The 22,664-nt window shown below is 44.2% G+C and overlaps 1 protein-coding gene across 1 annotated transcript; it reads left to right on the forward strand.

Moving 5' to 3' along the window:
* The first annotated feature begins 333 nt into the window (after positions 1 to 333).
* On the forward strand, positions 334 to 21,109 carry LOC144144225 (atlastin-2-like). Its single transcript, XM_077675593.1, has 11 exons — positions 334 to 464; positions 568 to 628; positions 10,721 to 11,055; positions 11,109 to 11,321; positions 11,392 to 11,619; positions 12,214 to 12,378; positions 12,436 to 12,492; positions 12,548 to 12,619; positions 12,684 to 12,833; positions 15,571 to 15,843; positions 20,315 to 21,109. The coding sequence occupies exons 3-11, from the start codon at positions 10,735 to 10,737 to the stop codon at positions 20,423 to 20,425; spliced, it is 1,590 nt and encodes a 529-aa protein (XP_077531719.1). The 5' UTR covers positions 334 to 464; positions 568 to 628; positions 10,721 to 10,734; the 3' UTR covers positions 20,426 to 21,109.
* The last annotated feature ends 1,555 nt before the right edge of the window (positions 21,110 to 22,664 follow it).

Consider the following 22,664-nt stretch of genomic DNA (forward strand, 5'->3'; position numbering starts at 1 on the left):
TGAACAAACCTGGATTAAAGCCGAAAGCCGTGACAAGTACTTAATAGTCATGTTTACAAAAATGCAATGAGATAACGGCGAAACACTGGGGTATATGTTTGTCTATACCTCCGTGTTTCGTACTTGTCTTATGAAGCATTTGGAAACGTTAATTCAAGGAACCTCTCGGCTTCTTGCAGAACATTGGGAGCCGAAGCACGGTTCGCGAGACGCTGGCGCCTCCAGCGAAGAGAGGTTCGAAAGGAGAACGGCATGGTCACGAAGTTACGTGAGAGCTCCGCGATAAGCGCTTCTCGAAGCGGCGCGCGTGTGCTTTTTCACTCACAGCGGTGGCGTGGGCGCGCCATATCGTACCTGGTGTTTGATCGGTTGCCTTGTACTGTTAAGCGGTTCCCGCTGAAGGCTGAGCTGTAGGGCAGGTACTTCCTCGGCGTTTCGCGTCCGTCGTACAACTCTCATCATCGGTATGTCTGTCCTATGAGCGCTGATAGTGTTACGGCTGAATGCGTGAGCAGTTCGAACAAAAAGATCTCGCTGTTTATTGTTTTGCGTTTTTATATCGCGTAGTGGTGTCACGGAAACTTCTTTTCAACTCGTGGGTTTCAACTGAACGGCGTCCTTGTTGAAGGTACGTAAATGCACTTCATTTGTGTGCAGCTTCATAAACCTAAAAAAAAACAAGATTGTTATTGTTTTCCTCTTTATTTTCAACTATTGGCACCACGTTGCGTGGCTCCCGCCTGAGAAGAAAGTCTTTTTTATCCAATTTCCGCCATTCTTTCCTGAAAAAGTTTCTACCGACGCGCGAGGAAACGTTGAGGTGCGAAGAAAAGTTTTGCATGGCCAGTAAAAACAACAGATAACTGGATCGTGACATACGCGAAGAAATGCGAAAGTATGCCAGAAAATCTCAAACATAAATATTCGCCTCTATAAAATCCAAAAATTTAACGTTAATACACAGAAGGGACTCAAAATTCAAACGCGGCGTCCAGTCAAAAAACGCAACAGAAAATACGACAGGATTATACTGTAACTTCCGGATTGGGGTACTCTGTCGTAGGCAAAACAGAAATTTCTGTCGTGCCCCAGACATTCTGTAGTTCTACAATATAGATTCCTGTCGCACAACCGACCATCCTGTAGCCCCAACAGAGATATCTGATATTCATGTTGTGCAACGGGCATTTCTGTTGTGCGACAGAAAGGTTTGTTGGGTTTTTCGGCTGAGGGGCGAAAACTTCATTACAATTGACTGAAGGAAAGAAGAGAAGAGGTTAAAACACGAATGAGCTACCAGCTGCCACGAACGGAAACGAACTATCTTACCAACACGGCCCCTGTCCCCACCGCTGTTTAGAGGCGGTATTTAATGAAGACATATTAGATCCAATGACAGGCAAAATGTGGCGCATGCCGCAACTTTTAAGCTGGAGTGAAGATAGTAACCCTGTTATTTGACTCCTTTAAATGGCGCTGCTGTTCTTTGTCGAGGCATTTATGGGACGAAATGCGGTAACGCGGTCGCAGCGATGTGGAAAAGACACAGCCTAGCCAGGCGGGGAGCAAACGCCAAGAACACATGCAGCAGTTAAAAGAATGCTGAACGAGACACTTATATAGGCAAAACTTAATCTGGTTCTTAATCTTAATCTGCTTAATCTGCTGAACGGGACGCTTATATAGGTGAAACTTAATCTTAAGACTACTTAATCTGGTGGCACTGTTTACACTTGTCAACACTGCTGAGCAAAGATGAAAACTAAGCATATTTCAGGCAACAGACATCAATACATAAATTATGCATCCATTGTGCTAATAATTTTCCTACTGAAACGTTCCGTACATACGGAATTATGGGAGTGCTCAGTGTATACGCAGTGTGACGCCCCCAAACACAACTAAATTAGATAAGAGTTCCAGAAACAAGGGAATGATACCAGTTCACAGAATAGAAACGTTTGGCACAGTTTTGTTGTTTTTATCTTCAATTGTAAGCAAAATCGCGCTCCGTATGATTTCGGTATAACCGTATGTACGAAATTCATACGGACAATTATTTCGCGATTCTAGTGATCTTACAAACATAAAACCGTGCAAAATACTGCGACATGTATGTACTATTCATTTTCAATTGCGTCTCAAAAGTCTTCGTTGTTTTCAGGCGCATTTGTGTCATTCTAGGCAAGTACTCCGCGTTCCCATAATTCCGTATGTAGGGAATGTTTCAGGAGGGTTAATATACATGGCTGTTTGATTTCTGTGATGGGAAATACAAAATACGCCTGTAAAACCAGAAAGCGCTCACGACGTCAGCTCGTGGCAGTGTTCAAAAGTTACAAAAACTCAGTAGATGCCGGGAGTAGTGTGAGATGGCAAAAGTGAATTGGTCCGAACATGAATCAATCTTTTGTCTTTGAGAAGTTCGATGAAGCGTAGCCTTACGATTAGAAAACGCCTGCAGCTTCGCTCTTAACATCAGTGAAGTCAGTGAAGCAGGGCTAATTTTTCACCAAAACTCATTTCAATTCTCGGGCCCATTCGATTGAGTTCCTTGCCCAGTTACGATGAGCAAATGCTTATGAATTCCAAATGTGGCAAAAAGAGGGTAATTGATAGAGTTAAGAGGTGACATAATTTGAAGCCACGACTGGATTTGGGAAGGGCAGGATTGGAGTTGTTGCAAGTATTTTGGAAAGGCTTTCATCGGGGAGTGCACATAACCAGGTTTATGATTAACATCGTCGGCACGGTCGACGAACGTCCGAGACAGAAAAAGAAGGAAGAAAACTAAACAGACTGATTTTTCAGCAAATAATGTTTTTCACTGATCTTACTCGTGTCACCTTCCAATCGAGAGACTGAATTTGTGGACGTTATATAACAGAACGCGAGAGAAAAATCTATAGAATGTGCTTGAAATTTGTTAGCGGTTAAAAAACGAGGCACTATCGGCGATCGCTGGTGTGTCGTAAAAGACAATAAATTAAACTATCATAAAAATAAGTTTGCATCTTATTTTTCAATCTCAGGCATGCCTCTACGCTACCTCGAACCTGAAGATTTTGATTTCTATACATTTCTTGGGTTTTATCGGTCTCTTGTTCGTTCACGCACAGGCTAAATATGTTAGATACACGCTAAATTTAGCCGTGACGGCCTGCAAGTCTTTTCGTAGCCGCCATTCCGAAATAAGCGGCAAGCATGAAGCGACATCAACGCTATTTAAAATAAACAGTTATAACAATACCACCACCAATAATAAATATTTTATTGAACGCATGAATGCAATAAAATAAAAGAAACTGGCTTCTCAAAGACGCAGTGGCTTTAATGACTGTGCCTGGCAAAGAGCGACGGCCTGAGTGACAATTTTTCAATAGCAAGCACACTGTGCTGTGTTAGTTTCGTGCCTTAATTTCTGACCACTTGCTTTTCGGGCTTTGCCTGATGCTACTTGCTGGGGGAAGGGGGGGGGGAGAGTTTCCCGACCTTGCTACGTCAGCTAGCTGAAGTATCAAGGTCGGGAGAGCAAGTTTAACGCGCCAACAGCTGTTGGCGCGTTAAACTTGCTCTCCACAGTGCAACGGCCACTCAGTTGACGAAACCCCACGGTAACAGCGCATCGCCCCTTATCACCCAGCTCCACAGGCGTAGCCACACCGTGCTTTCCCGTGCTTTCGCGTGTACTAACGCTTTAGTGTTTACCGGCGCCGATAATGCAATTGACATATTGAAGATAAGGCTTGATAGGTAACACTTAAAAAGTGACTCTTAAGAGGTAACGCGGCGGCCACTCTGACGCCGCAACTCAGGCAACGACGACCCTGTTCCGCGGAGTTGCGCAACAGGATGCAATGTCAAGAGAGGAAAGGTAAACTTCCGCGTTGCCTACCCTCATCAACCGCTATCACCAGGGACGCAGGCTGTCATAAAGAGGAGGCTTCAACGCCGAGTGGTTATGCAAGACCGACTAAAAATAGATATATTAACCTTGCTTATCTCGTTTTTTTCGAAAGCGTGCTCCTTGCATAATTATATTTTTACGTATGGTTGCACTCGCACAAGCTCTCGCACTTGTATGGTTACACAAACTTACACAAACAAGCTCTCGCACTTGTATGATTTTGTGTTCCCCAGTAGGGAACACAAAAGCGAGCGCACGGTGTTTTTCCTGTGTCCCCGTTTGCTTTGTGCATTTACAATCACGAACCGCTTCTAACTAGGCCGGTTCGCTGTGGTGTTTAGTTAGCTATACTACCGAGACCTTTACTAAACACTTTTTTAAAAGAATTGGGAATACAGTGCATTCAAACTAGTGTCTAGCAGTTAATCGACCCTTTTTTCAGTGCCGGTCGCTCGAAGTTGCAGCGATAGCAAATTAAAAAATAATGAATGCCCTCATGGAGGCCACGCAAGCAGTAAACATTTCGCACCTACAGTGGGCGAACTGCCTCTCCTTTTTCTTTTTCTTTTTGCTTTTGTTACTTTCTCAATGTATTGGGTATGTCATGAAATGCCGCGCGAGCGATTGACCACGCACTGCAGCGGGAACTGCAGCAACCACGACAATAAAGATGGGCCGCGATCGCGAAGCTCTAAAGACGAAGGCTGGAAGGCAAGCGGGACTGGTGCGCCAATCGCTTACGTTCTGTTCCGGCTCTGGGCGCTGTCGTTCCTGCGTTGAGCCGCTAGAAACACATCGCCCACTCGCTATCGGGCATTCTCTCGGACCTCCCGAACTGCCAGATTATATTGTGTACCTTCCGACTGTGTTGTGCCTTTTCCCATTATCTGTTATGCTCACGTCGTGTGCTTGCTTTTCATCTTGTTAAATATACCTTCAACGTGTTCGGAGTGGTGCTGTCTATTATCCCCAAGCAAAAGAAATAATTATTTTGAGATAAATACCCAAGAACGGGGAGGGGAGAACAACCTCACCGGAAGCGTTGTGGTCATCGCACCAGACGCGTATTCTGGAGGTCGTGGGTTCGCATCCCATAAGGCGGGCTTTTTTTCACCACTTTTTTTATTTCTTGCTATCAAAAAAATATCTCTGTTTTAAAAAGAATAAAAAGACCTACCACATTTTTGCCTTGCTTTCCTTGCCTTTCTTTACTGCATACCCTTATTTCTGTCTTAATTGAACAAGCCCCCCATTTCCCATTCTGACTCGCTATATGCATAGCGAGGGTCTCTGTTCTGGCAGTCTTGGTGCCATAGGTAGCTTATGAGGGTTCAACGCTGGTCTACCGCTCCCGACATGTCGTAGACGCTCGAGTCACGGCCAGGGGTTAAAAAGAAGGTCCCCTTCACCCCATGTAGTAGGAGTGGCGCTGTCTACCAAACTTACACCATCTCCCCGTGGGGAACCCTGACGAGGATGCGAAGCATCATGGGGGTTCCGTGTGGTTCCACTGTGTTGCCGTGATGTTGAGTGATCTGGTGTTTAGTAGCGCCAGACGGAATTCCGCGTCCGGGTCCACACCGGTGGCAAAGGCACGCAAGTACTGTTGTGTTACGGTGAGTAGCGGTGGTTCTCGAGGCGCCGAAACTCATCAATCATGTTCTTGTCGATGTTGTCGTCTCTGCGGTAGAATCGGTGGTCTCCGTCAGCGTTGGTGAGGTAAAGGTTGTTGACGTTGGTGCACGGGCTGAGAACAACGTACACTCCCTCCTCTTCGCAGCTTTGTCTTCTTCTCCTTCTTCTTCAGCGGTTACTCTACGGGAAGATGACGACGGTGGTTGAACACGAAGCTATCTCGTGATGGATTCTTTGATTGGCCAATCCCTAGGAGCATCCTGCCACAATCATCATCAGCGGTGCCTGGTCAGGCATGTGGAGTGGGGGTGCGGACGGCGGACAACAACGACAACGAAAAGGGAGGGATGGACGCAGCCCCGAGCATGAGATGCTCCCCATCTAATACCCAAGAAAGTGGAGGGGAGAACAACCCTGCCGGTAGCGTAGTGGTCATCGGACCACACGCGTATTCTGGAGGTGGTGGGTTCAGATCCCACCCGGCGGGCATTTTTCTCCACTTTGTTTCTTTCAAAAGACTATATCTGTTTGAAGAAGAATAAAGTGTCGTACCATATTTCCCCTTGCATTCCTTTGCTTTATGGATAGGAAATGAGGGGCTCGCTGAAATAAGACAGAAATAAGGGTTTGCAGTCAAGAAACCTTGACTGCCAACTCTTATTTCTGTCTTTTTTTCAAGAAGGCCCTCATTTCCTATTCTGATTCGCTACATGCATAGCGAGGGCCTCTGTTCTGGCAGTCTTGGTGTCATAGGGAACTTGAGAGGGTTCAACGCTGGTCGACTACTCTCGACATCTCGTGGACACTCGAGTCACGGCCCGGGGGTTAAAAAAAAGTCCCCTTCACCCCGAGTAGTCCGAGTGGCGCTGGCTACCACCCCCAAGCGCGGGAAACAAAAATACCTTAACATAAATACCCCAGAAAGGGGAGGGAAAAAATACCCCCACCGGTAGTGTAGTGGTCATCGCACCAGACCGGTATTCTGGAGGTCGTAGGTTCAGATTCCACTCGGTTGGTATTTTTTTGTCCAATTTCTTTCGGCATTTCCAAATTCTTTATCTATTTCAATTACCCACATCTTCCCCTTTGCTTTCCGTAGTTTTCTTGACTGCCAGCCCTTATGTTTGTCTTATATATATATATATATATACACACACACACACACTGATATATATATATATATATATATATATATATATATATATATATATATATATATATATATATATCAGTGTGTCGAACCGAAAAATACTGGTTCGGTTACGGCTCTGGTTCAGGCAAATCATTCCGCTCCAGTTCGACAACATCGCGTACCGAACTAGTTCGCGAACCGGTTCGATGAGTTAAATGATAACTGAATTTATAAAAAAGATTTAGTAGTTTAAAACGACAGCCAAATCAAAATAAAAACAAAAATTTAAAATTCTGCTGTTCCCCAAGGTCAGTGGCGCAATGGCAAACAAAACTTTAAACAATTATTAGATATTAGAAAAGCAGATGAAGTGGCGACGATTTACCACGTTGTTTCTCGCCCAGACTTTATGTTGTCCTAGCGACTATTCATAAAGCCACCGCCAACAGCTATGACATTTGAAGATATTTTCTGCCCTTTCCTTTTTTGTTGAAATCGCAATCGTCGCTATGGATTCCGCATCACGCTAACCTTGAAGCCTCAAATTTAGGCCTGCGTACTGGCGCGTTGAAATACCAGCGCTTAATACCAATGGCGCACAATTTTTATATTTGTAACAAAACAGAAAAATTCTACAAAAGGCACATAAATACTACCAATGAATTAGAATATTTGGTCACCTTGAATAATTTGTTAGCTGTCATCTTATCGAATGTGTTTGCCATACTTTTGTTAAAAGTAAGCTTTAGTTAACGCTCAGTCACTTCATTATTGCTCTGACCACTGCAATTCCTTTTGCGATAGCTATACCGAAACTGTGCATCCCAATCAGTATGTCATCGTACCACCTGAGTCCCGGCCATCGTTCTGTGTGCTACATTGCGGAATGTTACCACAGATTATGCTGTTACAAAATGAAAGGGAAATTTGACGCGCGGAGCATGAGATGGGACTTTTTTGGGTAGACGCTCTATAATTCGTCCACAGCAGTACTCCCCTCCGGAACGAGTAGCGGTAGAAGCATTGTAGCGAATTCGGCAGTCAGTACAAGTGCACCTTCGAAAAAAAGCAGATCTGAAAGAGTCAAAACTGCAGAACAAGCAGAAAAGATGATCGCTGGGCGAATGGGACAGTGTGAGGTACCGGCCTGCCTTTCTACACGTGTCATCTGCTTTATTACTATTTGTGCTTCCAAGACAAGGTCGAGGGCTGCAGTTTCTTGCCAAGGGATTAAGTGCGCACCTTTACAGTTTTCCCTGACATATCTGTTGTTATTTGTATCTGTAAAAAACGGCACTTGTCCACTCCACTGTCCTCAAAAACTGACCACGGAAATCGCTTCATTCGCGTTGATGACACGTTTGGTTGTGAAAGGCAGGGCAAAGAAAAGCATAAAGCAATATCCACGTTTTGGTGCTTTTTTTACTTATTCGGTTTTACTTACCTTTTGCGTAATATGTTAAAACATCGTGATTCGGCTTTTCTTTTTTGTTGTTTTCCGTGTAAACACATTTTTGTAACTGGCGCACTTGATGCCCAGTGCTATATCTGTGCTCGTAGGCGCAGCTTATGTTGCAGGTCGGCAGACTTATTTTAACCAGCTGGTGATATTAAACGTGGACCAAAGTCTCGATACACAGACGTTCTCGATTTCGATATACTTCAGAAAAATGGTCGTGGGGAAGGAAGATCGAGGCCACTTGTGGTCAGCAGCAAACGGTTTAGCCACTGAGCAGCTCCTGCGGTCACACTTGTCAAGTATTAGCAATTTGCAGGTGTTGGACCTTTTAAACAAATTATGAAATGCAAAAAGTTTGCACACATCAGGTGTAGGCTTTCGCTGTTGCGCAGTGGAGCACTCCTGCGGCCTGATTGCTCCAATAAAGTCGCAGCCAGGCAAGGGCAAAGTCGTTTTATATCCCCTGCAAGCTGCCGAGAATAACATTTCGTTCGGTCAGCTTGAACTACGCTCGCGCTTCCAGCAGCAACAGACCATTGCTACACTGGTGCTCATTCATTTCCCCTGCTGTTACATAGAGCGTGATATTGTCCAATACATGGTCTGTAGGGGAAAGTTCGTGAGCGGGTACGAAGTTGATGGTACGTGAAAGAAAAAAGTACCTGAATCGCATTGACTGTACAATATAAACAACGGAGGGTCGAATCGTTTCGGCATGAACCGGTAACCGTTATTTCGTTTTTAGGTTCAGTTCCGGTTCGGGTTCAGCGTGTTAAAAAATAACGGTTCGGGTTCGGGTTCAGTTCCGGCAAAAATACCGGTTTAAATCCGGATTTCGGTTCGGTTCGGTTCCGGTTCGACACCCCGATATATCTACATATATATAGGCTGCCTATAAATTAGCCACATATGTTGATTGTGTAGATTGTTTAGAATGCCGTTTTTCTACGATTCCAAAGGCCCTGCGATTGTAACGCACAGGTAAGTTAACGCGAAAAAGATATGCCACCATGAACCTGGCCGAAAACATTTTGCTGGAAGCATAATACTATTTTACTGAAAAATCACATGTAATTCAGAAACCCGCATATGCAGCTCCAGCTGGCCATAAAACTTGAGCTGGGAAAATTGAGCGTTTGCGCTTTGAAGTGCCTTGACCAATATAATTGTTAACATTACATGCTCATTGAGCAGAAGAAAATAAGGTACAGGTTACTAAAACGATTGAAAAATGGGTGCGCTAAGTTTACTCACGCGATGTTGACGGATTTTGTTTAATTAGATTGAATGGAATTTTGGGAGGAGTTTGTGCCCGTGGACATGCTGCTGTCCGCTTTGAGAGTTATGTCTGTTTAGAACCCGATCCTAACGCGAGCACAAATACGCGCACCACACAGTATTGGCGACAGGGTTGTTGCTGTAGTGTACCAAGCTAAGGTACAAGTTAAAAGTAGGAACATCAACTTCTGTCACCAAGGGTAAGGCAGTTTACGGTTCCTGTGAGTACGTCGACTGGGTGAGTCTTACGGCAAAATGGTAATCATCGGCCCGTGGTTCTGATGCAACATATCAGCGAAAGGGAGGAGAATAATATTTAGAACAGCGTCCAGTAGGCACCTTCAAAAAACTGGTTAGTAAAGCGAAGATTATGCACTCAAGTTGTTGTTGGACGCTGGCCCTAGGTGCATCTTAATACGGGTACTTTTCAGAGGTACTGACGGATCTTTAGGGCTTAGCAGTGGTGATTAGGAGTACAGCAAAAGTACAATCGCACTCTGAATTTATTGGCTGTTTTTTTTTTGGTATTGTTAACTATCTCTTGATGACATGTGCCATCTTACCTTGTGACCTAGTGCTACTTTCCTCATTCTGCCCTATTTTTAAAGCTCATGTAAGCATAGGGTTACTGTTCTAAATTTTATTTTCATTTTCATTTCTCCTGCTCCTCCCAAATCTCCCATGCTACGTGCAACTAGCTCCAAGACTTTGTAATTTAGTTATTCATTGCTTCCTTTAACTCTAAAGCTGAAGAAGTCGAAGTCTTGTCACAACTAGATACTCTTTTATATCAATTTTCAAAAAAAAATAGTTCAATATTTTTGTTTTTCTCTCTTCATATAAACATACTCAGTAAATCTGGTTTAATTTTATAAAAAGGTCTTAGTTATCAAACAACGGCCCCTAGACCCTAAACGCAAAGTAATTGTCTTAGATATTGCAGCACTTATCTTTTGTGATGTCGCACCTTCATCTGTGCATCTCGAACTTTTTCGACTTTTTTTCTCCCTTCATGTCAATGTGTCTATTAGTTCTTTCTTGTATCTATTTGGTTTTACTCGACTGATGGGGGTGTTACAGTGCTTGAATCAAGAATTGGGAGCTTTTGTCGGTGCGTGAGAACTTACGATCACCTCTAAAAGAGTTCGGGAAAGACCATAGCTGCATACAAAATATAAAAATCTGGATATTGGAAAGACATTGGCCTCTCATTGACTTCCGTCTGCACAATTATTCAACCAGTACATTTATGGCTTTAAACTCAAGCGCGTATGTAGGTAAGGTAGTTTGATCGTGATGTTGTGCAAAGTTTGCAGGAAACACATGGAACAGCACGTGCAGCGTGGCAAGCCGGTGCAGATGCTGACCGCAAATGTTGACGGCACCTTCGAGCTGAATACGGAGGCACTCGAGACCATTCTGCTAGCCCCCAACGTGAAAGACAAGCCAGTCGTGGTTGTCTCCGTGGCCGGCGCTTTCCGCAAGGGAAAGAGTTTCCTGTTGGACTTCTTCCTACGGTACATGCTGCGGGGTGGCCAAGAGGGATGGCTGGGTGACCCGAATGCTCCGCTTAGTGGCTTCACGTGGCGTGGAGGCTGTGATGGTGACACTACGGGTATCTTACTCTGGAATGAAGTGTTTCTGGTAAGGCGACCGCTTTGCAGCAACGGACGTTTTTCAGTGATACCTTGTCGCAGGTGACTTCGCCTGAGGGAAAGCAGCTGGCTGTTATTCTGATGGACACACAGGGAACGTTTGACTGCAAGTCTACGGTACAAGGCTGCGCCACCATTTTTGCTCTTAGCACCATGACGAGCTCAGTGCAAGTATACAACTTGTCCCAGAATATCCAAGAGGACGACCTACAAAACCTTGAATACTTCACCGAGTACGGACGGCTCGCTCAAGAGGTCAGTGTAGGCGCTCTTCAAGCAGCGAATATTGGCTAGTCTTTCCGCACTCATTTTTGCATCGTTGCAGGTGCAGCAATGTACCGTCGGCAAACCGTTCCAAAAGCTCCTGTTGTTGGTGCGGGACTGGAGTTACCCGTATCAGGCGAAGTATGGGGCCGAGGGTGGCCGCAAGATCCTTGAAAAACGGCTGGAGATCACCAAGGACCAGCCTGAACAGCTACAGAGCCTGCGGCTGCGTATCAAGTCATGCTTTGAGGAGATTGGCTGCTTTCTGATGCCTCATCCAGGCTTAAGGGTACTCCCTGTACATTCTTCTGTATACTCTCTCTTGATATCTGTCGCCGTCATTGCACGCCATTTATGAAGGTCATTACGTTTTAATTCGGCCATTCAATCGATAACAGCTTGATGTGTGTGTGGGTACATGTAGAAAAGCATATTTAGACAGGGCACTATACATGATAAATAATAGGAGAGATGCACCACAGTTGAAGCATCTGGGTTGTGTGGCAATTCTTTTTGCAGGGTCTTTACGGGGCGAGCTGAATATTTTACAATGCTCCAACAACTCTCCTATTCGACTCAAAGTGTTAACAAGTTAACAATTACAAGCGTGAAATTGTAGATAGCTACTTATTATATGCCTACTTTTGTATGATGGCTATAGTATTTTGTTTTAATTTTCTCTGCAAGTTCCTACTTAGTAAATTTCTCTTGGGAAGGGCCGTTAAGGTAATTCGAATGTACAAGTTAAGAGGTGCTAATGCAAGGTGCAGTGCCTAATAACATATTGTTCGCTTTGAGGATAAGACGACAGCGTACATGGTTCTTCTGCTACTGGATTACGCATGGTCTGAGAAGGAACAATTTCTTGGTGATGTAATTTCAGGTGGCTACAGAAGAGTCATTTGATGGTCGCCTGTCGGACATTGAGAAGATGTTCCAGGAGCAGTTAGAAGTGCTGGTCCCTTCTCTTCTGGCCCCTGACAAGCTTCTTGTCAAACACGTCAATGGCCAAGAAATCACTTGCAAAAAGCTGCTGGGCTATTTCAACGTATGCGCTGTCGCTATTCCAATTAAGGAGCGTTTTACAGTTAAAATTTACTTGCAGGCATATGTAGAGATATTCAAGGACGGCCAGCTACCGGAGCCGCAGTCCGCGTTACAAGTAGGTGGACAGGTTGACATCGAGCTGTGCCAGGCAGTTACTGCTCTACTTTCAGATGACGGCCCAGGTCAACAACCTTCAAGCCATGACTGCATCCAGGGATGCCTACAACTTCGCAATGGAGAAGGTGAGCAGGCAGAAACCACAGATTTGGCGTTTATACCCTCTGCTCGAACATTTCTTCAATCCAGATCTGTGGTAAAGACCTGCCCTACCTGAGCTCCGGAAAACTGCAAGACCATCATAACAGGGAAAAACTGTCTGCGATAGAGTTGTTCTCCCGGACACCTAAAATGGGCGGAGAGCAGTTCTCAAAGGCTTACTTGGATAAGCTAGAAAAGGTACTTTTCATTCTGCAAAACGGCTTAGAAACCATTGCGGCCGATGTGAATATCTCAAAACGTCGTGTTTAACAGAGAATCTGTTTTGCAAATCGTACTTTTTGTGCCCACAGTTAAAAATACTAATACGTTGCCGCACGCTCGCTAATAAGCGCGGGCCTCACAGTGAATGCCCTGCAGGTAACAGAACCAAGAAAATGCCAAGCTCTCGTGTATGCGTGCCTCGCAAGGACCGTTCAGCATCCCAGAAGCATGTTAGTCAAGCCAATCATACCCACTTATGGTGATTGGCCAAGATTAGCCAAAAAAAACTGCAGCGTTCGCCGTAACATTTGCTCGGAACAAGAAATACTACACTGTTGGCCGTAATTGCAACAAAACGTGCTCGGAACGAGAAAGACATGTGTTTAAGGTGATGTCCAATGAGTATCACATTCAAAAAATGAAAGAACCTCACACTAATAACAACAACGATGGATTAATGGTCGTGGCGGCAGCTAAGGAGAAGCAAATAGGCTGCAATCGTGTACTTCAACCGTCCTGATGGTCATTAACGTTCCGTGCAGCTTCGCTACCTTCAAGTCTTACGCGTTTGTGTGAGCTTCCTTCGTTTTTAGAAATAATTTTCTTATTTAAATTCTTGATCAGGTGTGGTTATTTGAGGGAGAAGTGTGCAACGATCCACGAATGCGAGCCCGTAAAAAGGCTAAATCATTCTTTGTTTAATTGTTTGATAATATGCACATTACGCTTACGTTTTCCAGTTGGCTTGATGGGGAAGATTCCGAGGCATAACGCATTTCAGACGGCGTAGGAAACACGCATTGTGGTCGCATACACTGCTTCTGCTACAACCGCAGTGTCTAGTTCTTACAATTTTAAATTGCCACATTACTCAGTAGTTTCAGAGGCCACTAAGAGGTTGCGGCTGTCGTGCAGCCTATTTAGAAAGGAGAGCTCAGCCGCGTTTGAGTTCATTGGCTTGTGAAGAGAACTAGGACACCATCCGGATAATTTCGTTCGCCGTGAATTGTGTCGTGTATTCAAATGACCCATGCCAGTAATACGTAATTGTATGCGCTCATATTTTTACATTGCATAGAAATTAGTCATTAGTAGTATCCTGGTGTTACCAGTTGCGTAAACTAGCCTGCGTTTGTTTACAGCATGTATTTTTTACGTTTCGTTCCAGTATACACGAAATTATATACTCGAAAATTGGCCGAGTCCTGAAATTCTTGCGCTGCCTCCGTCCTTTATTAAACCGAATGTGGAAAGCTGCAGGACGTATAGTGCCATAAACACAAAATGACGGGGCCAGCTTTCAAGAACGTACACTTAAATAGAATGTGGTGCATTTACTAACAGAACACTAACCTGTTACTTATCACAGCAAATACTAGGTACTTAGTGCTTTTTCTTACTAGACATGCAAAACCTAGTAAAAATATACGTGTGACAATGTGGATCGGCTCAGCGCGAAGCACGACATATAGACACATTCAACACGCACATATCACACTTAGAAAGCAAATAAATTGAGGAAGACTCCTTAATTTATCGTCGGGTAGTGGAGGACTCCGTATTAATTTTGGCCACCTGGGGAACCTTAACGTGCGCTGAAATTTCGTACACACGGGCGTTTTCGGCTTTCGCCTTAATCAGAAAAGCGGCCGCCACGGCCGGGAATCGAACCCGCGACCTCGTGCTCAGCAGCGCAACGCCTTAGCCGCTGAGCCACCACGGTGGGTAAATTGAACAAGAAAGCCAACGGCGTGCACAGAATGCACAGGAAGGGCGAGTGGAACTTAGTTACCTAAGAAATGGATCTGCTAGGCTTGCTTTTATACCCAGCAAGGACATGTCCTCTGATAGAGTCTGTGGGCTTGTCGTAAAAAATAAATATTTGAGCAAAAGTTATCGAATTATGCATTTTCTTGCGAGCATACACAAAGAACCATGTGTAATTGTAAAAAAAAAAATTAATCTTGCGGTGCAGCGTTAAAAGCGCCTTAGTTATTATGTGCAATAACTCGTAATTTTGTTACTATGTATCAAACAAGGAGGAGTTACTAAGTGCACGGTCAATTAGTATAACTACAGCATCCAGGATTCATACTTAGTCAGAACGCTATAGTTATACTATGGCATACCTAGATGCTTTAGTATAACTATAGCATCTAGGGTTCATACTTAGTCAGAACCTACGTACCGTTCAGCGCGGTAGCAAATTTTGAATGGAGTTTTTGAGTACAACCCGTTAGTCATGTTGGGGGGTGTAAGAAAGTGTGTATTGGAAACATTTGAGTAACAAAAACGAAAATTTGCACCGCAAAACGAAGTGACAGATCATTTTACAAGAACGCGGGGCTCTCTGAGAGCCCTTCTACTCCGAAACATTGCGGTGTTGCTGAGCGAGACAATTCATAGGCATGAAAATTCTAGTGAAAAATTTGTCACCTGGTTAAGAATGATGTATCAAATTACGAGACAACAATACCATATAACAGCAAAGTCGGCGGCCGAATGAGGAACGGCTCGAACGGGAACATTCGCGTGAACGGACGTGAAGCTATCAGCGGTGATCACAGGCAATTTCCTAATACTTTGGTGGTAGGTGTTACTGAATCAAAGCATAATAATGGTGACAAGGGTACAGAGGGATTAGCAGTATGTGATGTGCCTTTTTTTTCGAGGCGGAGAATGACAACAACGGGTGTTCTTGCGGAACTTGCAGGAAATCGAACGTGCGTTCTTCAGATTTGCCGAACGCAATGACCAGAAGGCAATGCGGGGCACATGTCTGGTGCTCACAGCGATTTCGGCGGCCACGCTAGTTGCGACGGGCGGCTTCCTCTTCGCAGGGGTGATTGAGGGCGCAGTTGCCTTCGGCGGAGTCACAAGCGAAACTCACGTGATCGCTCATGTCAGGAACAACATTTCTTCTAGTGGCCGTTGGCGCCGACTTCGCACTGCGATTGACGGTGCGGCAAACGGCGTGTGGGATGCAGTAAGTGCCTAACCGTTGATATGTGATACTTGGTGCCTAAGTTTCGGTTTAGGTTTTTGCAGAATGATGTGTAGCTAGCAGTCAGCATGCTGCCAATTGACAGCCAGATTTCCCATGAGACCGTAAAAAGACGCTATCGTCGGTTGCTGTGAGGCATGTGTAGTTAACTCAATGAAACGATGTCTTTGGATCAGAATATCTCCCCTGGATGCAGGGTGCCTGACAAAAAAAAAAACACAACGGTACATAGAATTCATACACTTCTGTTGACATGAATTAGATTGTGCTTATTCCTAGCATTCAAAATAAATACGAAAACTATTCATTACTTATGAGCAAGATAGAGTGCCACCACGTACGTGCGTGTTAAATGTGAAAATAGAAGATATGCTAATACCTGTGGGGCTGACGAGACAACGTAAAATGTGAAAATAGAGGATATGCTAATACCTGTGGGGCTGACGAGGCAACGTACTATGTCCTTACGAACACCTTTAATTACGTAATTACAAGCTAAAACATACCAGTTCTTTGAGTAACTCGAGTTTGTATTTAGTTGTGGGGTCGCGCGTTAACGCAACATGTGATTAACACTAATTGCAGAGTATGATGGCCCTAGTGACGGAAACGTTTTTTGGTGATATCGCGGTACTTAATAATTACTGTCAGTTCATAAAACCATATTGGTAACATTGTAATACGAATCTAAATTCCAGCAGTACTAGAATATGCCCTTCTGCAACACCAAAAGTTACTCGGAAGAGAAGAGAAGCCATTCTTACCTGTTGCCTACTGTATGTGGCTAGATAGAAACAAAGGAATCTGTTGTATTATTTTGGGGCACGTGCTAGGAAAGATGGGAGTACAGGTTTATCAAAACGTATAAATTATTGAGAAAACGATGCTACCATGATAATAAGTGAACTACAGATTGCATCTAATATGTGGTTTGCGTATACCAGGATCTCCGTATCATGTGTGTAAATTATACTGCAGCCATGCCCGTAACTCTCAGAGGCGGAATTGCTCTTAAAAATACGGTGAAAAACGACTTCGCTGAAACAGTTAAAAAAACACAACACAATATTACACTTGACCAACCCTTGCACGCATCGATAAATTATGAACTGCTGCTTCAAAACCAGGATATTTGACACCACCTTTGTGAAGTGTTCGCCTCTAATATAAGAGTGTTTCTCATATTTAGCATGCATTTCAGCGGCAACAAGTGTCGTTCCGCGTTCCTCCTCCTCAATGCGAGAGAGAATAAAGGAACTTGACTTTACTCGCTACTCGAGCAGCCGCTACAATGGTGGTATTTGGCCTTAGTATTTTTCTGATCCCTCTTGACGGCCCCCACTCTCCAGAGATTATGGTAACTACCATGCATAACTCCCCAGGCTAGGATAAAATGGAGGAGGCTTGAGGGTGCATAGGACCAGGCCTCAAAACTTGGGCTACGCTATTGTATATGTAATGACGCCTCGCTTATCCCACAGTTCTTGAAGGGTGTTTGCCGCCATAGAAACAGCGTTATCAGATACAAGTGGGGCTAACAAAAAGACGAGCAACCACACAAAGAAGGTTGCCCAGAACTTAAATTGAACTCCCTCTTTAGAAAGGAAGTGGGCACTCCGGTGTAGTAATCAAGTGACAGATCCCAATAATCGGGAGTGGCCTTTGGCGGGCACAGTAGATAAACATACTTAAAACTGCGCAAACGGACGGGACAAGAAAATTGGGCCCATCTCCCCGCGAGGGGGACTCGAGTAAATGCGTCGCATAGGGGGTGGGTGTATTGCGTTAACGTTTAGTGTTTGGGGAGTTGGTGGTAGTGAATGCGTTGTATCAGCAGCTTCTTGACGTAGTTTGAATGAGTCAAGGATATAAGGCGCGTTCGTAGCCTCCCATTTTGTGTCGGCTTTGTGGCGCAGTGGGTAGAGCACCATGTACATTGCGTTCCGCCCGCAGGGTCGAAGGATCGAAACCAGGCGCCGGATAGTATTTTTTTTTATATAATGTAGGGGGACGGGTGCGGACTACGACGGTGGGGACTACGACGGACGTCAACGCGGGTGACATCGTGAGTTACGGAAATGCTCTGCATTTAAAAAGAAAACACAGGACGGGCGCAGTTCCTCTTGTCCCGTCTTCTTTTTCTTGTCCCATCCGTTTGCGCAGTTTTAAGTATAAATATGAACCAACTAGCCCAACAGCATGGTTTACAGTAGATAAAAGGTGGCTTCAGGAATTAATTAACGTTTCTGCTCGCATGTCGCTCAGCAATACGCCTCAAAATATAGGCTGATTTGAAAATTCTTAATTATCGTTTCGCCCTTGTTATTACTCGAGGATAAACTTGCAGACAAAACGGTCATCCTTTTCTTTCACTAATAGGGCGGTAGTGTGCCAGGTGGGTAGTAAGTGAAGAGGTAATGGTTGCTGCTAATTTCTGCATTTGGGAAAGAATTTCCTGCCTTTCTATTTATATGAATACGTCAGTCTGAAACCTGTAAACATCAAATTTAATACTGGCATCACAAAGTCTTGATACAATCTTGCAATAAACATTCGTTTGGCATATCCCACCTTATATTTTACCGTCAAATACATGCCCTTGATCGTTTACATCTAACGGCTCGATGTCGCCAAGTTTCACGATGTCACGGAGAGTGGTGGCCTTCTTCACACCTAAGCAGGCAATTTCAGAAGCTTTGACCACTGCACCCAACTTGTATATAGAGGTTTTATCTGGGTTCATAACTAACAAAAAACACGAAACAGGCTTATACTCTAAGTGCATGGGAAAGATACCGTTCACCGAGCAACCACATTTTTCTGATGTCCGTTTATGGGAACCCTGAAAGCCTTTGTACAAGGTCGATTCTTATTTTGGTTCGTGGGCTCGTTGAGATGTGGTAGTTCTTTCCCCAATTTGTGCAAAAGTAGATCACCCCTGTCGCGCAGGGGTGACCTTTTCTGTGCCAACATCAAACCGTTGAGCAATCTAAACACGGAACACTGCTGAAGTGCAACAAGCGACACCAAGTTCAGTGCCATTGACAGAGCCGAAACTCCCTCATTGTGCTTATTAATGGTAATAAAATTATCACGCATCGCCCTGCTCTTCTGAGAATATTCTTCGCCTCGCACGGCTGCGAATTTCGTACTGCTCCCACCCATAATTCTAAAAAATACATAATTTCTAGAAAACATAAATCTACATTCTATTTTGTTTTAATTGATGCGTGTAATTTACGACTGGCTTTACCACAAGGCGTCGTGCTTCGAAATTTTATTTCGCACCTCCAAGTCTGGAGGCGTGATAAAACAATCCATTAAAAGACTGAATGCGACCAGTATTTTTGAACACAGCCATTGGTACAAAAAAGCGTGCTGGTGGATGTAAACATGGTGGGTGTAAACATGGTGGATGTAATTACCGCACTGTAGTTCCCGCCCTGCGATGATCAACGGGAGGCTCCCAAACTAATTATCCGATAGCTTTTCGGCCTCCCAGAGCCAATCACAGGCAGCTCTTGGCTAACTGAACTGTGGTGGTGCATTTGCCATACATATAAACCGGGTGTTCCACAGTTTAAGAGAAGCCATCGGTTATTGAATGATGAGGGAAATGTACGAAGTGTGGCGGAGGTGTTACAAAAGCCGCAGTCCTTATCTCAGAAAGCTCAAAACATTTTCTAGAAGAATGCTTAGAAAAAGTTACAATTTAGGGCTTCGCCAGGCGTTTCAGTGGTACCAAGGACTAATTCTGGCTGATAAATCTCTCGGACGTATGCTTTGGGCCCACCTGGCAGGCAGCGTTTGCTACTATTATGAAGGGGGCGTTTTCCGGTGGGATGTATTGGCCACAAAAATAAACACGGTTTGTGGGGCTACCAGGTCACTGCGAAGCAATATTGATTAGAGGTTCTGGTGCAGATATTTTATACCTGTAGTTGCAAACGGAAAAACATCTTTGGTAGACAAAGTAAAACCGACCAATTGAACCTTTCAAGTGTTTTTGTATGTATTAAACAAGAAAGAAGCAGCATTTCATGTATTCTTCCATCGGTGTGGCTTAGATGTAGTCTAATCTGGGACTGCGTAAAATTTGAGACAGCCGTTCTAGTGTTAGGGCACCTACTGGCTACTAGATATTGGCGGTCAAGTATTATTTTCGGGGTATTCACTCAGTGCTTCCACAAAATTTCTTAACGGATTTGATGTGGTCTCACTTTCAATAAAAAAAAGCTTCATAATGATTCTGGCTTAAGGTAACGTGACTTAACGTGAGTTTTCACTGGAAAAGGGAAAGCTGTCGCTTTGCTTTTAGTATCTTTTAAACAACCGTGTCAGAAACACTACGTTATAAGAACAGTCTAATAATTTGGCGTTTGTGGGTCAGCAGGGTTAGCTTCCGCTGCTGTAGCCATCAAGTTTATTGTTACTTGTATCTCGTATTCTACAGTTTGCACAGGGCATATGGCCAGCTTCCCGTCGTGCTGCAGACGCGACAGTACATGTGGATGAAGAAACGGAACCCCTGCTGGGAAACGGACGGCGATACAAGGATGATTGAACCGCCAAGCACTTCTAACACTGACGGGAGTGCCGCATTGCAAAGGAGTGTTTCATTTAGGCCTGGCTAAAAATACAATCCCCTGCTTTCTACGCCGCGGTTTTAAAAAGAGTTTGCTCTCAAGGATTCCCCAGCAACTGCAAGCGCGATTTGGAAAATAATCATATGTCAACCTTCTTAGCCCTCAGTCAGTGTATTGATGGCCTGGTTTTGACTCTTCCCGCGAGTGTGTCGCAACACTGCTGTCTCTTTATATTACGATTCAGTTAGCGTGCAACTTAACGCGTATGCTCTAAGCAATATTTCCTCAGTGATTGCAGAAATATATTTGGCGAAAGAGAAATTGCCGAGGCCGGAGTTTCTAATTTTTAGCAAATCAAAGCTGTATGATGCATAGCCCAATGATTTTGATAGCCCTAAGATTAATAAAAACCGACTTCAAGCGCGAGATTAAAATATTGCATACACCGAGCCTATTTTGTCCGCATATATAAGACCAGCATCACCGTACTTCAATAAGGCATTATTTTGGCAGTTTAAGCATGATTACCATCAAGTCCAGTCAGATTGCCTTGTGAACTTGGACGTTCGGAAAAGTTTTGTATACACGTTGAGGATACATCTTCCTGGCGTCAGGAAGCATACTAATTTTTGTGTCTTTTTCAATGTTTGCAATAAAATGTATCCGTCTAATGACATTTCTGTTGAGTGGGTCATTACTGCCTTTTAAACTCTGCTAAATATAGGTACGTAATGCCAAACATTCTTTATTTGTTCTTTCTGCGTACAAACGCCTAATAGCTGAGAAAACCGTCCTGCCTTGTCTTCGCTCGTGAGGGCGCTGCCGCGCAACACGCTATCATATTTCTCCAGCCAGAAAGACGGCCATCGAAATGGAGGTTCATATGAGATATCACTGTCAGTGAAATTTTTAGGGGGGAAGCACCTTAAGGCCGAGGCTTGTCCGTCCGGCATCCGGTGTCCGCCGTCCGTGCTCAAGGCACAGCACCGTGTAAATCGAGAACATGTGAACAAAAGGTTCACAAATGGTTAACAAGAACAAAACAAAAGGTTCACAAAAGGTTAGAGAGAGAGAGAGAGAGAGAGAGAGAGAGAGAGAGAGAGAGAGAGAGAGAGAGAGAGAGACGCACAGCACCATGTAAATCGAAACATCCGTGAACAAAAGGTTCACAAAACGTTAACTATAACAAAATAAAAGGTTGACAATAGGTTAGAGAGAAAGAGAGAGAGAGACAGACGCACAGCACCGTGTAAATGGAAACATTTGTGAACAAAAGGTTAACATAAGGTTAGCAAGAACAAACTGAAAGGTTCACAAAAGGTTAGAGAGAGAGAGAGGGAGAGAGAGAGAGCTCCTGGAGAGCCGTGCTGTGCATGCGCGAGGAGTATTGGATTGGATTGGATTGGATTAGAATGAAATAGATAGGATTGGATTAGATTGCATTAAATTGAATTGTATTGGATTGGATTGGATTGGATTTGAGATCGTTTTAGTAGCAGTAAGCACTCTCCCGGGTGATTTACAGTAAGAACGATCCCCAGTGTTTGCCCACTCGTCATGATTCACTTCGTGGAGATGCGTCAGTTTTTTTACCAGCACAATCCTTTGCGCCTACTCAATACTAGTATTCTCAATAACGCTACTGGTACGTACGTATCTTACTACAAATTCTCCCGTAAAACCATTAACATACGGGACGAACGTTCTCGTGTTGCATCGGGAAAAAACGAGGCCAAACCTATTACTTTAACTAGCTCCGATCTCAATAATTAAACACAATTACCTTTCCCTAATTACACAGGAATATAAATATTATTTACTCATTTACGAGCACAAGTTTTCTCAAGTAGCGTATTCTGAAACGCGTACAAATTTCTGGGTTACGTTTATCTTTGAAATGACAATAAAGTTCGACTTCCTCCTCCTCACCAGGGTTCATCCCCTCAAACCGCCGTCAGCAAAGGGGTTCAAACCTGAGGTGTGCGGTCGATGATGACTTGTGCAGCCAGAGTCGGCTGTAGAGGAGACAGAAGGGTTTCCAGCGATCGTTTACAGCGATGGAAACGATGGTTTCCAGCAGCAGGGACGAAGGCCACAATAGGTGCTGTAGATCTTGCAGAAAAGTTTCATACCTTATTAACAAATTATATACAGAATGCACGCAGATGGAAAATCTCGTTAAAGACTGGTTCGGCGTAGCCGAAGGCCCATAGCACC

This window comes from Haemaphysalis longicornis, unplaced genomic scaffold (assembly GCF_048455015.1).
Source record: "Haemaphysalis longicornis isolate Haplotype H1 unplaced genomic scaffold, Haemaphysalis longicornis Haplotype H1 scaffold_67, whole genome shotgun sequence".
Classification (NCBI taxonomy): domain Eukaryota; kingdom Metazoa; phylum Arthropoda; class Arachnida; order Ixodida; family Ixodidae; genus Haemaphysalis; species Haemaphysalis longicornis.